Below are 17,644 nucleotides of genomic sequence, written 5' to 3' on the forward strand. Positions count from 1 at the left end.
TTATGACATTTTAAAGTTTCGCTTATTTTTTCACAAAACAGTGTTATGCACAATTCAGTGTCATGCAAATGAGACAGTCGATGATGTCCCTTACTCATTATTTCTTTTGTTTTTTATTGTTTGAATTATACAATGAATTCATTTTATACATGTACATATTTGACAATAAGGACCAAACATGTTTGGTCTTTATTTGTTTTTCTCTTTCCCCTATTTCTTACCTCAAGTGATAAACCCCTCTCTATCTTTCTTTCTCTGATTGCTGTTATATTCTCTCATTCTAAAAACTAAGTTATTCTCAGATGACTGAACTGAGACATACTGTAAGTATAATCAGTACACCTGATGGATTTACTTAAAGCTCAAGTCCACCCTAATCAGGTTGATTTGTGTTAGGTAATAAAACCAATATTTCTTCAATTGTTTAAACACCATTCCTAGCATAAACTAGCAGGTGAATGAGGTAATCTTTAAGCATTTTTCAAGAGATGGAATTTTAGTCTTTGAAGTAATTAAATTGATTTGCTTGATGCTTACTATGTTTTCCAAATGTAATCAATAATAAAAATTTATTTATGTTTTTCTCTCCTGAAATTAATACACTGCCAATTACTGAAAGCTATTCTGTATTTTTTTTACTATTTTCACTTTGATATATTTCTTGTATTTTTGTTGTTTACCAACAATTGACATGCATGTTATTATGTAAATTCAGATTATCAGTTAATGAAATGTCAACGTCAATGTATTATTTATTTATTTATTTCTTATACATGTAGGTCTTCTTTATACAGGGTAGCCCTTTCAATATCGAGTATTGTTCTGCCAAGGGGCCCTGTCTATACAGATAAAAACATTTAAAATGTACACAATAAATTACAAAGTAAAACCTTACATAATACATGATAATAATAAACAAAACAAAATAGTATTATACTTCGGATATTAATCTGTACAACCCTGTACATTTCTGTCTACAGTTGTCTATATGTGAGAATTAAACGTTTCTCTCTTGTACATTTACAGCTGGTGCTCTTTGCCATATGCTTGAAGTATGGCAAACAACCGCCGTGATTTATCGGATCAATGTTTGCTGTATAATGAACTCAAGTCCTCTCCTCTCTGAGAGCTAATTACATACATCGGACCAATACTGAATTAACACGTTAAATCTGCCACATCATATTCCTATCTGAGCTCAGATCCACATCATCACCATAAATCGTTGCTTGATCCTGCTCAAGTTATCGCCACGTGGGATATCATGTATACTCTATGAATGTTTCAGTGGGTTTTTGACACCGCAAGAGATTTATTGAGGAACCTTTTATTATCAGGCTTTATATACAGGACAGGGTTTGGTTCATTCAGCTGTGTTCAAAACAAAAACCAGTTATACTGTATGTGAGGTGTAGAGCCGTTCACATGTGCACAACAATTGCTGTGTGTGACATCAATAGAAGAAAGAGTTTTCTGCTATTTTAGGTAAGTGATAAAAGACTACATGTAGGGCCTATGTGGTTGTTTACACACATAATTGATAGTGTTTTTTTTTGTTACAAAAAGAGTGCTTAAAGGACAAGTCCACCCCAACAAAAAGTTGATTTGAATAAAAAGAGAAAAATCCAACAAGCATAACACTGAAAATTTCATCAAAATCGGATGTAAAATAAGAAAGTTATGACATTTTAAAGTTTCGCTTAATTTCACAAAACAGTTATATGCACATCCTGGCTGGTATGCAAATGAGGAGACTATGACGTCATCCACTCACTATTTCTTTTGTATTTTATTATATGAAATATGAAATATTCTTATATTCTCCTCATTGTCAAGTGATACAACAATTAATTCCTCACTGAACATGTGGAATCAGCATTGTTTAATACTATATGGTTCAGTCAAGTTGGTCCTTATTGTCAAATCTGTAAAAAATAAAATATTGTATAATTCAAACAATAAAAAACAAAAGAAATAGTGAGTGATGGACATCATCGACTGACTCACCTAATTGTGCATTATCACATGTTTTGTTAAAAATAAGCGAAACTTTAAAATGTCATAACTTTCTTATTTTACATCCGATTTTGATGAAATTTTCAGAACTATGCTAGTTTGAGTTTTCTTTATTTATTCAAGTCAGCATTTTCCTGGGGTGGACTTGACCTTTAATTGACCACCATATATAGAGTGGCATGATGGAGCAGTCCACATACACATCTATTGCTGTTTATAAGACCCTCTTAGCTTAAGGTCTTTCACTGGCCTTACACTAACTTCCCTTTGTGTCTGCCTACTCCTTTTCTTTCATCCCCTTCTCTAACCTGATTGGTCATCACTACTCTCTAATGCCCTTTTTGTCTCCTTGTTTCTAGTATTGCTGTTGCATGTCTGTGGTCTATATTATGGTTGTTCCACTTTTTATGTTTGTCATTTTGCCTCCGACGAAGATTCTGCTAGGATCGAAAGCTTAGGCCCCTTTTGACTTTCTAATTTACTCCATTGGCTCTCTTTTATTAGATAAGCAGTTTTCAGCAGCTTCTTTTTGCTGTTTATAAGAAAGAGTTTTCTGCTAATAACCATAGGTAATTGATAATGTAATATCTGTGCATAAATCATGTTTCAAGCAAATGACCTTGTACACTTGGACCCTGTAGGTCTTCACATTTAGGCCTTCATTTTTATTTTTTACTGTTTTTATTATTTTAAAATAATAAGAAGTAGAGTTTTTACTTAGGAGTTGAGGAAAATATGTCCTACAGAGCTGTTCACATTTCATACCCTTTCTTTTCAAGATGCCAATTTCAAATTTACCTGTATAAAGTATAGGCTAAATAGTAGGGTTATTTTTACACACTTGATTATTGATGTTTTAACTCTATTCTTAAATGTCAGCAGGTATTAAGACTGTAGAAATGTTCCCAATAATGTTTTCAATAAAGCAAGTAGTAAAACTACCTATTTCTCATAATTCAATTTATTTTCAAGGACCTATTCTTTGGAATAATTTACCGCATTATATTAAAACATGCCGAACCCTCAATTCTTTCAAACGTTATTATAAATTACGTCTTTTAAGTTTGTATTCTTAATTTGCTTGTATAACTACGCTATATATTTTGAATGTATGTGTTAATATATGTTTTCATTTATGTTATCTTTTTTGTAATATTTATTGATTTTGTCTTATAGTTGTTGGGTCAACGCTCAATAAGGCTATCTGCTCTTTTTTGTTGGCCCCTCATTCTCATAAATATGTTTTTTGTATGTTGTCACAATGTTTTACTTATGTACCTTATGTATGTTTTTCATGTTTTTATTGAGAGTGTAAATAAATTGAATTGAATTGAATTAGTAGGCATGATGTACAGTGAAAAATGAAAATCTATGGCTGTTCATACATGTTATTACTCACCATAACAGTGGGAATTGTTCAAAATACACAATATTTTAATGTTTCAAATCTATATTTCATTTTGTTACATTTTAATAGCAAATAATCGCTAGTCTTTGTGTTACCGGGCCATGATGTACACATATGCACATTATTATGCTGCTTTTATCAGATATCCTCCCACTATTTTTTCTTTGTCTTGAACCATATGGTCCTCATTCATAAAAGATCACTCCAACAATATTTTCTAACACTTCATTGTCTTCATGCAGCTACAGATTGCATGTACAATGTAAAGCAGGCTATTGGAAAGGTGTATGATACCTTTTTAATAAATAATAGTAATAATAATAATAGTGATATTTTATATAGCGCGCACACCGTCCAGAGACGCTCATGGCGCTAGGCCAGCAACAGTTCCTTTAGATAGCAAATATTATATACACGTACATTACAAACAGCTACTTAGATATAAATAGAAATCTTGAGTCACTACAAGTATAATCCTGGAATGGAAATTCCCAGCTACATCCTGGTGGGGCCTGGTGCCCTTGTGCTTGCTGCCCCGTTCACCGACAATTTAAGGGGCAAGCCCGGTCAGCTCAGTACTCACAGGAGCTCTAGCAAATAAGGGCACCAGCCCCCATGGGAAGCTAGTCAGACCAGCGTGTGATGACACAGAGTGTACCTTAAATGCATACAAAACAAATATTATTTCTTTAAAAATGTACATAATTATACAGTGTATATAGATTTAGTTGTGAAGGTATTAAAGGTTGAACATATAGGTCTTAAGGTGTACTTTAAATGTTTCATGTACTTTAATGGAGCAAAGTGACTGAGGAAGTTGATTCCACAACTTGGCCGCAGCATGTGAGAAGGACCTATCCCCCCAAGAATGTCGGGTACGAGGAATCAGAAGCAAATTGTCACTTCCAGATCTTTACTGGTTTTGAAAGCACTTTAAATGATACTGTGTGACATCATTGTAGGTACAGAACCTGATTGAAACTTTGATCTGCAGGTGGCTCTTCATACAAGACTACCACAAGTCTCTGTAGGCTGCAAATTCAGACCCTGTTAAACTTAAGTTAAGGGTTTGCACAGCAGATTTTAAAAGTACTCTCTCATAGACTGTCCATAAATACACAAATTTAAAAATGCCATTAGCTTTCAGCATTATCTTTTTTTTTTATTCAAATCAACTTTCCCTAAGGACTGTAGCTCTGATTAGACCTAAATAAAACTTCAATTTGCTAAACCAATGCTAGCCATTAGACGATAGATATTGAGGCCTGCTATTATATGTGTTTGTACGATAGATATTGAGGCCTGCTATTACATGTGTTTGTACATGTAATTTTTTTTTATCCCCCTCTAGTATAGCGCTATTAAGCAAATAATCACTGTTGTTGAAGGTGATGGGCAAACTATCACTTACGAGGCAAGCTGGATGTAGCAAAGCTGAGGAAAGATAGCAAGTACATCCAGCTTGCCGAGGAAGTGATAGTTTGCCTCATCACCAGAAATCAAGAGGTGATTATATGCTTTATATTCCGCATCGAGAACCTCAATAAACAAAGAAACCGATATCAATACGTCTCTTTAAGATTTTTTTTTTTTAATCAACTTTCTGTTGAAAAAAAAATCCATTGAGACGACTATGCTTGTTTTAATGCTAGCGCTGTATGTAATCTGTGCGCAAGCATCCAAGATCTTGCTCTAACAAGATTTATTTGGACATCACAAAGGAAGTTTACAATCACAACAAAACAATCGAGGGGCGATGCACTTTTTTGCGCATATGTACACAGCGTGCGCCCATCAAGATCTTGCACGATCAACACTGCAGGTGATGGAGAAGGATGGACCAAAAAATTTGAGTGGCAAAATGTGCACGTACTCAAAATAATTCATAACTCGTTATGATCCAGTGGCTGAAAAGGATCAGCGAAACAAAAGAGGTTTATCACTGCAAGTGATGATTGATGGGGAAACTATACCCTTTATCACGTCTTAGTATACCGGATATAAAGTATTTTAGCCGAGTTATAACAAGTGGTGATCAGATCAGTCATATTGTAACATGCAATCAGAAGCATACATGTATAGATATGCATGGTCGCAAGTTGTAATCAATCTTGATAGACAATCAATAACCACTTGTGATTACGGAGAATTCATATGTGATTTATCAACACTGGTGATAATGATTGATAGAGTAGGTCCATTGAAGGTTGCAGTAACTTCATGAGGGGGGGGACTCATGTATAAAGGCAGTATGTGTACCACCATGTATATAGTGTCCGTAAGAACCCCTTTTCAAGCCTTGCCAGCCGTTTCCTCTAAAGCATATCGAACCAAAGATTGTGGGTTCGAGTCCACCCCGGGCGGATGACTGAAGCCAGTGCGTTGTGTGTAAACGTCTCTCCCCTGTTCCATAGATGCAGGCTATGTTACAGTGGAAAATAGTCCATCTCTTGGAAAAGACGTTATTGGAGGCCCCGTGTAGAGGAGAGTCACCACCTTTGCACGTTAAGAACCCACTGCACTATTCCTATATATATGTAAGAGTAGGGGGAAACCCCGGTGTTGTGGTATACCTGCACTCCCCCTAATCAGTTTAAGGAGAGACCTGCGGGTCACAGTGATTCAGTACGCTTTTCACCTCCCAGGCCCAGGTGACGCCAAACAAATAATAATGATATAATTTTCACCCTTTTTCATTGACCAAACCGTTCTCCCCCATTCGTATTTAATAGCCTCTCATAAAGTCATAATAATAGGCATATGTTCTCAGAGACCCATTGTTCATGTTAACTTCCAGTTATCAAGCATCCCCATTTGCAGAGGGACATCTGATTCATGTAGTTCTTGAAGCCCCTCATCTCATAAACAACTTCTATTCTTGAGCCAATGGTTTCAGATGGTTGGGCTACATACCCCTCCCTATACCCTGATCAAATCCAGTACCCCCCCCCCCCACCTTGGGAATAACTGCTCAAAGGGGGTATAGAGGGATTAGACCAAATTGCATAATTAGACCAAATGGCAATTCACCATGTAGGGTATTCATGTATATATCCAAAGTTCAAAATATAGTTCTGAAATTTTTTCATAATTTGTGTCTTGTTTTCTTTTTTTTAGATTATTATTATAGATGAAATACAGCACAATGGCTCTTTCAGGTCCACTCCTCCTGCTTGCTGTGTTGTTGGGTATATGTCAAGCCAAAGTCAACTTCCCGAAGGACAACAGGGTGGATGTGGAGTTTCCTCCGAAGATCACCTACAGGAAAGATGGTGTCATTTCAACTGGGCATCTTAGACCGTTTGGTAGGTGATGATCATGGTCATTCTTGAGGTCGTGCTAAGGTGAAAATTACTCTGATGATGATGATGATGGTGGTGATGATGATATTGATGATGATGATGATGGTGATGGTGATGATGATGATGGTGGTGATGGTGATGATGATGATGATGATGATGATGATGGTGATGATGATGATGATGGTGATGGTGATGATGATGGTGGTGGTGATGATGATGATGATGATGGTGATGGTGATGATGATGATGATGATGATGATGATGATGATGGTGGAGATGGTGGTGATGATGATGATGATGATGATGATGGTGATGGTGATGGTGGTGGTGGTGGTGGTGTTAGTGGTGATTGATGGTGGATAATAGTGACTGCCCCAATGATTATGGTGATATACATGTACATGTATGTGATGATTAAAATTGTAATGCCAGAGATCATGATGATGATGATGAAACATTAAGATAATCATTATTGATGAATACTGGTCTAACAGACATAAAACAGTCTTACCAATCATTTACTTTCCATACCAATAGTAATAACCATCTACTTACTGAAATTCCACCATACACAGAATTCCCACTGACACTGACAGACATGACTCACATAAACTCCTAACTCCCTCCTTCTCTTTTTGCAGGATACCAAAAGAAACCTACGAGTCGTGTCAGGGAATACAGGGAGCCGCTTCCTCCTAAGAACTTCTGGGAGGACCATGTCCGTCACCGGGAGCCTTGCGTCTATAGGGGCGCTGTCACCGATTCGCCAGCAATGACAAACTGGACTGATGACTACTTGAATAAAGAGTAATTTGGTTCAAGGAGATTTAACCCTAACTAGGCCGGGCTTTTTTGGCTGTTCTGTGGCCGGGGGGGTTGATTCAACCCCCCCTGAGATTTCGGCCGCCGATCACGCGAGCACCGCAAAAATTTGCATGCTGGTAGTGTGCGATGTAATCTACAAGGCTGTATGGTTAATTTTTCCAAAATAATGAGATTTTATTTTATATGAATTAATTATGCTAATTTGTGCATAAATCATACTTTTTGCTCTAATTCACTAAATAAAGCTCCTAGAATGCTAATTTTTGGTAAAAATATTCTTTGTAGCATTCTTAACAATGGCAATTGAAAAAAACTTCGGTTTGGAAATCAATTTCTTATGTATTTTATTGTTTTATGAATTTCTTATGTATTTCACTGTTTTTCAACCTTTTGTTTTTCTTTGTTTTTTTCACCAGATTTATTGCACAACCTTTTTGAAGCATAATTATGCTAAAATCAATTGATTTCAGCTGTTTAAAGTAAAAATAATCATATCTTTATGAATAAGATGAGAAAACTCAATTTGCATTGACTTTGTATACAAAATCATGTTTTGGAACAATTTTTAGTCTGACATGCACTTACAAAATGTTGCGTAATTTCGGAACTGCGTACCCGGGCGTCGTAAATTTGGTGTCAAAAGATGCGCGAGACTTAAAAGTATAAACTCTGCAAATGGCGCGGTCAAAAAATTTCGCGCGGCGGAATGATCGCAGAAAATGTTGAGGGGGGGTTGATTCAACCCCCCCGGCCTGTTTAGGGTTAAGATTGGGGAGTCTGATTTTTTTTCCTAATCTGTTCAAACTATATTATTTTTAGCCTGGAGTACCCCTTCAAATACTCCAAAATGAACATAATAGGAAAACTTATTTTTCACATATAATAATCTGGTCATTTTATAGGGCGCCAAGATATATTCGTAAAATATCTATACACTAGAAATTGGTCATTCCAACACATGACTTTACATGTATGCACATCCCTCAATTCCCTGGGAAGTATTGTCATTACTATGTTGCATTATTATTGTTGTTATTATTATTTTCATTATTATTAGTAGTAGTAGAATAGTAGTAGTAGTAGTAGTAGTAGTAGAGGTTCTATGATATTTGCTCCAGCGAAATTTGCTCCGCTCTAAATTCCACACACTAATCGAATGACCAACTTCAACCCTGGGTTTAACACTATACCCTACCCTACAACTACAGATAAAACCCTATTGCAACCCTAAACCTTAGTCGAAATTAAGCCCGGAGCAATTGTCGCAAGAGCAAATGTCATATCACTGTAGTAGTAGTAATAGTACTAGTGGTAGTGTTACTACTACTACTACTACTATTGTTATCATCACTATCATTACTTGGAGGGCCACTTCCATTGATGAGTGGATACTAGGCCTGACCAAAGAAACGCGTAAAAAGGATCTCTTTTTCAAGAATTGGCACGTTACGTACGTAACATGATAAGGGTGTCAAAAACACTAAAATACTGAAGAAAAGGGTATATTTGATATTTTGATAGGAAAGCTATAGGTTTACGGTCAAATTTGCGTGGGTATAAAAAAGATTGAAATGCTTTATAAAGGATGTATTCTTTGCCCCAACACTTAATATGTTCAGAGTCCGATTGGGCGAGGTGTGGGAGGTGGGGTGGTACTAAACCCAGTGTTAGTAAAGGTACAGCCGACATCCGTGATCACGTCATAACAATTAAAATATCGGCGTCCTTGTTTTAGGGGTCATTCAGGGAATATTTGTCAAGAGTACCGTTTTGATTCCAATATTTGTTATGGGTAGGGTTTTATACGCCAATGGGGATGCATTTTCAGAATATGGAAAACACTTGTTTAGGGTGCTTTTCGAAACCTCATGGTTGCGCCTGGTATCCCCTTGTCAACATAAGTGCCCCCCCCCCCCCGGTATCATTATTATGTTGCATCATACTATTTATAGTATTATGTAACTTTTTTCATCCTCGACCCAGGTACGGTGACCTTGATGTCTTGGTAGAGTTAAAAAAGGAGCAGCGAGGATCCAGAAACAAAAGAATGAAGATCTCCAAGTTCCTGAGCCATTATGGTGTTGAAGACTGGTATGTGGTGACAGTTCTACCGGACGAGATGAGACATGAAATACAGGTGATTCACCTATTCATCCAATCAGATTGAAGGATTTCAGTAGCTTTTAACTGTTATTGTAAATTTGCTATTGTATCAGGTTTTATGAAACTGCCCCAATGGTGCAGCAGCAGGTGCTCCCAAATGATTTTTCCAGAAGTGAAAAAAGAAAGAAGAAGAAACAGGGGGAAAGGAAGAAAGAAGATCAGAAAAAAGAGTTTGCCAAATTGAGAATAAATATCATTACATTCAGGTCATCACCCCCCCCCCCCCCATCAAAATATCCCTGTGCCGTTCCTGACACTTACCGTAGCAGATTCTAATTCGACCAATAAAATTTCTTTCACTTTCCTATTATTTGTATATCTACTAAAAGGATATTCAAAAACTTTTTTTAATATTTTCAAGTCTTCAAAATAAATATTTCATTTCTTGTTATGTTGTAATATTAAGTGCAAACAGTTTTTTTGGTTCAGACAGGAATCACCTGAGCTTTTCAGACTAAGCTATACCTTTTTTTTAAAAAGATATCTGCATTAGAAAATTTGTGTTTCTTTACCACCAAATTAAAGAGAGGTACATGTAGACGTAATTCTCTATCTCTTTCATGGTGGTTTATTTCTAGGAACCCGATAGCTTGTTGTGTGGAAACTTCAAGTGGTTCATGATTATCAATCTCTTTCATTGTGGTATTTGCAAGGTACCCAAACCCTGCTGTGTGATACCTTCAAAATAGCATATGATTACCAATCTCTCTCATTGTGGTTCTTTGCTAGGTACCCAAACCCTGCTGTGTGGTACCTTCAAAATAGCATATGATTATCAATCTCTTTCATTGTGGTATTTGCAAGGTACCCAAACCCTGCTGTGTGATACCTTCAAAATAGCATATGATTACCAATCTCTTTCATTGTGGTTCTTTGCTAGGTACCCAAACCCTGCTGTGTGGTACCTTCAAAATAGCATATGATTATCAATCTCTTTCATTGTGGTATTTGCAAGGTACCCAAACCCTGCTGTGTGATACCTTCAAAATAGCATATGATTATCAATCTCTTTCATTGTGGTTCTTTGCTAGGTACCCAAACCCTGCTGTGTGATACCTTCAAAATAGCATATGATTATCAATCTCTTTCATTGTGGTATTTGCAAGGTACCCAAACCCTGCTGTGTGATACCTTCAAAATAGCATATGATTACCAATCTCTTTCATTGTGGTATTTGCAAGGTACCCAAACCCTGCTGTGTGATACCTTCAAAATAGCATATGATTATCAATCTCTTTCATTGTGGTATTTGCAAGGTACCCAAACCCTGCTGTGTGGTACCTTCAAAATAGCATATGATTATCAATCTCTTTCATTGTGGTTCTTTGCTAGGTACCCAAACCCTGCTGTGTGATACCTTCAAAATAGCATATGATTATCAATCTCTTTCATTGTGGTATTTGCAAGGTACCCAAACCCTGCTGTGTGGTACCTTCAAAATAGCATATGATTATCAATCTCTTTCATTGTGGTATTTGCAAGGTACCCAAACCCTGCTGTGTGATACCTTCAAAATAGCATATGATTATCAATCTCTTTCATTGTGGTTCTTTGCTAGGTACCCAAACCCTGCTGTGTGGTACCTTCAAAATAGCATATGATTATCAATCTCTTTCATTGTGGTTCTTTGCTAGGTACCCAAACCCTGCTGTGTGGTACCTTCAAAATAGCATATGATTATCAATCTCTTTCATTGTGGTATTTGCAAGGTACCCAAACCCTGCTGTGTGATACCTTCAAAATAGCATATGATTACCAATCTCTTTCATTGTGGTTCTTTGCTAGGTACCCAAACCCTGCTGTGTGATACCTTCAAAATAGCATATGATTATCAATCTCTTTCATTGTGGTATTTGCAAGGTACCCAAACCCTGCTGTGTGATACCTTCAAAATAGCATATGATTATCAATCTCTTTCATTGTGGTATTTGCAAGGTACCCAAACCCTGCTGTGTGGTACCTTCAAAATAGCATATGATTACCAATCTCTTTCATTGTGGTATTTGCAAGGTACCCAAACCCTGCTGTGTGGTACCTTCAAAATAGCATATGATTATCAATCTCTTTCATTGTGGTATTTGCAAGGTACCCAAACCCTGCTGTGTGATACCTTCAAAATAGCATATGATTACCAATCTCTTTCATTGTGGTTCTTTGCTAGGTACCCAAACCCTGCTGTGTGATACCTTCAAAATAGCATATGATTATCAATCTCTTTCATTGTGGTATTTGCAAGGTACCCAAACCCTGCTGTGTGGTACCTTCAAAATAGCATATGATTATCAATCTCTTTCATTGTGGTATTTGCAAGGTACCCAAACCCTGCTGTGTGATACCTTCAAAATAGCATATGATTACCAATCTCTTTCATTGTGGTTCTTTGCTAGGTACCCAAACCCTGCTGTGTGATACCTTCAAAATAGCATATGATTATCAATCTCTTTCATTGTGGTATTTGCAAGGTACCCAAACCCTGCTGTGTGGTACCTTCAAAATAGCATATGATTATCAATCTCTTTCATTGTGGTTCTTTGCTAGGTACCCAAACCCTGCTGTGTGATACCTTCAAAATAGCATATGATTATCAATCTCTTTCATTGTGGTATTTGCAAGGTACCCAAACCCTGCTGTGTGGTACCTTCAAAATAGCATATGATTACCAATCTCTTTCATTGTGGTTCTTTGCTAGGTACCCAAACCCTGCTGTGTGGTACCTTCAAAATAGCATATGATTATCAATCTCTTTCATTGTGGTATTTGCAAGGTACCCAAACCCTGCTGTGTGATACCTTCAAAATGGCATATAATTACCAATCTCTTTCATTGTGGTATTTGCAAGGTACCCAAACCCTGCTGTGTGATACCTTCAAAATAGCATATGATTATCAATCTCTTTCATTGTGGTTCTTTGCTAGGTACCCAAACCCTGCTGTGTGATACCTTCAAAATAGCATATGATTATCAATCTCTTTCATTGTGGTATTTGCAAGGTACCCAAACCCTGCTGTGTGATACCTTCAAAATAGCATATGATTATCAATCTCTTTCATTGTGGTATTTGCTAGGTACCCAAACCCTGCTGTGTGATACCTTCAAAATAGCATATGATTATCAATCTCTTTCATTGTGGTTCTTTGCTAGGTACCCAAACCCTGCTGTGTGGTACCTTCAAAATAGCATATAATTACCAATCTCTTTCATTGTGGTTCTTTGCTAGGTACCCAAACCCTGCTGTGTGGTACCTTCAAAATAGCATATGATTATCAATCTCTTTCATTGTGGTTCTTTGCTAGGTACCCAAACCCTGCTGTGTGGTACCTTCAAAATAGCATATGATTATCAATCTCTTTCATTGTGGTTCTTTGCTAGGTACCCAAACCCTGCTGTGTGGTACCTTCAAAATAGCATATGATTATCAATCTCTTTCATTGTGGTTCTTTGCTAGGTACCCAAACCCTGCTGTGTGATACCTTCAAAATAGCATATGATTATCAATCTCTTTCATTGTGGTTCTTTGCTAGGTACCCAAACCCTGCTGTGTGATACCTTCAAAATAGCATATGATTATCAATCTCTTTCATTGTGGTTCTTTGCTAGGTACCCAAACCCTGCTGTGTGGTACCTTCAAAATAGCATATGATTACCAATCTCTCTCATTGTGGTTCTTTGCTAGGTACCCAAACCCTGCTGTGTGGTACCTTCAAAATAGCATATGATTATCAATCTCTTTCATTGTGGTTCTTTGCTAGGTACCCAAACCCTGCTGTGTGGTACCTTCAAAATAGCATATGATTATCAATCTCTTTCATTGTGGTATTTGCAAGGTACCCAAACCCTGCTGTGTGGTACCTTCAAAATAGCATATGATTATCAATCTCTTTCATTGTGGTTCTTTGCTAGGTACCCAAACCCTGCTGTGTGATACCTTCAAAATAGCATATGATTATCAATCTCTTTCATTGTGGTTCTTTGCTAGGTACCCAAACCCTGCTGTGTGGTACCTTCAAAATAGCATATGATTACCAATCTCTCTCATTGTGGTTCTTTGCTAGGTACCCAAACCCTGCTGTGTGGTACCTTCAAAATAGCATATGATTATCAATCTCTTTCATTGTGGTTCTTTGCTAGGTACCCAAACCCTGCTGTGTGGTACCTTCAAAATAGCATATGATTATCAATCTCTTTCATTGTGGTTCTTTGCTAGGTACCCAAACCCTGCTGTGTGGTACCTTCAAAATAGCATATGATTATCAATCTCTTTCATTGTGGTTCTTTGCTAGGTACCCAAAACCTGCTGTGTGATACCTTCAAAATAGCATATGATTATCAATCTCTTTCATTGTGGTTCTTTGCTAGGTACCCAAACCCTGCTGTGTGGTACCTTCAAAATAGCATATAATTACCAATCTCTTTCATTGTGGTATTTGCAAGGTACCCAAACCCTGCTGTGTGGTACCTTCAAAATGGCATATAATTACCAATCTCTCTCATTGTGGTTCTTTGCTAGGTACCCAAACCCTGCTGTGTGGTACCTTCAAAATAGCATATGATTATCAATCTCTTTCATTGTGGTTCTTTGCTAGGTACCCAAACCCTGCTGTGTGGTACCTTCAAAATAGCATATGATTATCAATCTCTTTCATTGTGGTTCTTTGCTAGGTACCCAAACCCTGCTGTGTGGTACCTTCAAAATAGCATATGATTATCAATCTCTTTCATTGTGGTTCTTTGCTAGGTACCCAAACCCTGCTGTGTGATACCTTCAAAATAGCATATGATTATCAATCTCTTTCATTGTGGTTCTTTGCTAGGTACCCAAACCCTGCTGTGTGGTACCTTCAAAATGGCATATAATTACCAATCTCTCTCATTGTGGTTCTTTGCTAGGTACCCAAACCCTGCTGTGTGGTACCTTCAAAATAGCATATGATTATCAATCTCTTTCATTGTGGTTCTTTGCTAGGTACCCAAACCCTGCTGTGTGGTACCTTCAAAATAGCATATGATTATCAATCTCTTTCATTGTGGTTCTTTGCTAGGTACCCAAACCCTGCTGTGTGGTACCTTCAAAATAGCATATGATTATCAATCTCTTTCATTGTGGTTCTTTGCTAGGTACCCAAACCCTGCTGTGTGATACCTTCAAAATAGCATATGATTATCAATCTCTTTCATTGTGGTTCTTTGCTAGGTACCCAAACCCTGCTGTGTGGTACCTTCAAAATAGCATATGATTATCAATCTCTTTCATTGTGGTTCTTTGCTAGGTACCCAAAAACTGCTGTTTGGTACCTTCAAATGGCACATTATTGTCTATCTCTTTCATTGTGGTTCTTTGCTAGGTACCCAAACCCTGCTGTGTGGTACATGTACCTTCAAAATAGCATATGATTATCAATCTCTTTCATTGTGGTTCTTTGCTAGGTACCCAAACCCTGCTGTGTGGTACCTTCAAAATGGCATATAATTACCAATCTCTTTCATTGTGGTTCTTTGCTAGGTACCCAAGAGCCTGCTATGTGGTACCTTCAAGCGGTTCATCCAGGAGACCAACCTATGGATCAGCAGCGGAGGAACAGCATCGGTCATCCACTATGACGCTGATCACAACCTTCACTGCCTACTGGCTGGGAAAAAGAACTTCATCATGATACACCCAAAGTTTGCCAAGTACTTGGAAATGGCAGAAAAGGTAAGGTTGTTGGATTGCTTGAGGGAGGGAGGGAGAGAGAGAGAATGGATGAGAGATTAAAGAGAGAGAGGAAGATGAGAGGCGGGGTGGTAGGGATGAGAGAAAGAGGGAGTGTGGGAAGAATAGATTAGATGCGGGGAAGAGGAGTTGAAGGAAGAGAGGAAATAAAGGATGGGGAGGAGTGGAATGTTGAAGGGTGGAAAAAAGGAGCTGAAAGAAGGGAGGGAGAGAAACAAAACAAAAAACCAAGAGAAGAAGTGAAGATAGAGGTAAGAAGGAAGAGTGGAAGAGATTGAGCAAAGAATGGAGGAAAATGAATGGAAGGAAGGGAGTGAGGCAGAGGGAAAGGAGAGAAAGTATGAGGGAGAAAAGGTGGGATGGATAGAAGACTTGGAGAGAAAGGAAAAGAAAGAATGAGAGGAAGGGAAGAAGGATGAAGGAGGAAAAATAAATGGGATGGTAAAGGAAAGAATGAGTGGAGAGGGGGCAATGAGGGGGTGAAAATGAAAATAAGAAATATCCACATACCTGTATTATGGTTTAATAGATTACATATTTTTTTATATTATGAAATTTTAGATATTCTAAACGTCTCTGCCCCAATGGTAGTTTTCAGTCACTTGATCAGAAGTCTTTCCTTGCTCTACAAAAATAAAGTGTAATTGCCCTTTCTTTAGCAGAGCAGATGATATTTCATTAATAACCATTAATACGCTCCCCGGATATCATTAGCTTATATTCTTGAAACATGACCCGATCACTCAAAATGTGTTTTGGTTTCTGTCATGAATACACATTGTTATCCTGCCAATCAAGATATTTGATACAATAAAAGCTTCCAAAGATTATTACTAATTTCCATTGATTGAGGATATTAATTGTTCCCCCTGTTAGCTTTCAATTGATACTTAAGTACATGTAAAACTAATGGTTTTTTCATTTCTATCGAAAGACAATGACATGTTTGACTTCCACTAATGTAGACTCCTACTTATACTTAGCAATTAATTTTCTTGTTTGTATCCTCGTACCACATTTCCTAATAGTAATGCACCCCTCCCCCCCAAAAAAAACAGCTAGATAACTTAAATGAATGAATGAATGAAAGAATGAAGTGAATGGATAATTATATATTAAATGAATAAATAAATAAATGAATGAATAAATAAATAAATAAAGAAATGAATAAATAGATAAATGAATAACAGATTAAGAAACACAATGTAAGAAAAGTGTTTCATATCTTTGATTTCCACTGATAATAAAATTGAAAAGGGTAATGTTTACTTTAATCCATTATCAAATACGTTGTATTATGTAGTTGTGATGTTAGGTACATGTATGGGGGTTTTTTAAAGAAGAAATGTACGAAAGTTGAGATAATCACCAAATAGTCTAGGAGATAGGGGGCTTTATTCAGAATTTTTGGTGGGGAAGGTTTGACAAGCTTATCCGGGGTAAAATTGTGCGCTGAATCCAAAAATGTCACTCTTATTGACCGTACTCATGCCATTTTGGCAAATTTTTGACCAAAAATGACAATTTTGACCACTCTTTGGAAAATGGTCCATTAACAGAATGCTTTTGTAGCCACATGCAATTAAAAGGGTCTATCTTATTAAAGTAAAAATGCACCCAAATTCCAGATAAAGTGGTTTCATTTGCCAAATCACAATAGAAGTGGTCATTTTGGTTATATTTTGGCCAAAAATGCAAATTTACATGATTTTTTGTCCGAAATGTGTTACAATTATTGATCAGAGCTACGATTGGATGTCTGTAAAAATCCACATTTATTTTCAAAATGTGCGCTGGAACAATCAACCTCATGTAATTTATTCCGTTAGTTTTGACCTGTTAGGGTCATTTTGGGTACTTTAGACATAACTAACCATTCGCGCAGTTTTGCATTATTAACTGTTCAAATAGGCAGGAAATTGAGGTCTTCAGCATGTTTTATCTTCTTCCCTTATAAAATGATAATGCATTCAAAGTCCTTATTGTGTAGAATTTCATGCTGATTCCAAATATATCAGTCTTAATGACCCTATTCAATTGCTTATGCTCATTTTGGCCACTTATGGCCCTCAAAATGACCAACGACATCAGTTCAATTTATCCAAAAATACTTTGAATGTTACCAGAATCGTAACAAGGGTGTGCTGTGACACCTAACTCTGGTGAATGAATCTTTAAAATTGAGCATCCCCAAAGTTGACTACCTTGGTCATTTTGGCC

The 17,644-nt window shown here is 37.0% G+C and overlaps 2 protein-coding genes across 2 annotated transcripts in view; one reads left to right on the plus strand and one right to left on the minus strand.

Moving 5' to 3' along the window:
• The window catches only part of LOC129267326 (uncharacterized), a 44,577-nt gene that overhangs the window by 19,302 nt on the left and 7,631 nt on the right, over positions 1–17,644 (minus strand). The gene's annotated exons all lie outside the window — the stretch shown is intronic.
• Positions 1–17,644, plus strand: part of LOC129266403 (lysine-specific demethylase 8-like) — a 34,743-nt gene that overhangs the window by 4,110 nt on the left and 12,989 nt on the right. The window contains exons 2-6 of the mRNA XM_064103327.1: positions 1,338–1,485; positions 6,542–6,729; positions 7,368–7,533; positions 9,535–9,688; positions 15,215–15,406. Of these exons, the coding sequence (XP_063959397.1) occupies positions 6,555–6,729; positions 7,368–7,533; positions 9,535–9,688; positions 15,215–15,406 (687 nt within the window). The 5' untranslated portion in view covers positions 1,338–1,485; positions 6,542–6,554. The remainder of the gene's footprint in view (positions 1–1,337; positions 1,486–6,541; positions 6,730–7,367; positions 7,534–9,534; positions 9,689–15,214; positions 15,407–17,644) is intronic.

Source organism: Lytechinus pictus, chromosome 8, assembly GCF_037042905.1.
Source record: "Lytechinus pictus isolate F3 Inbred chromosome 8, Lp3.0, whole genome shotgun sequence".
Taxonomy (NCBI): Eukaryota; Metazoa; Echinodermata; class Echinoidea; order Temnopleuroida; family Toxopneustidae; genus Lytechinus; species Lytechinus pictus.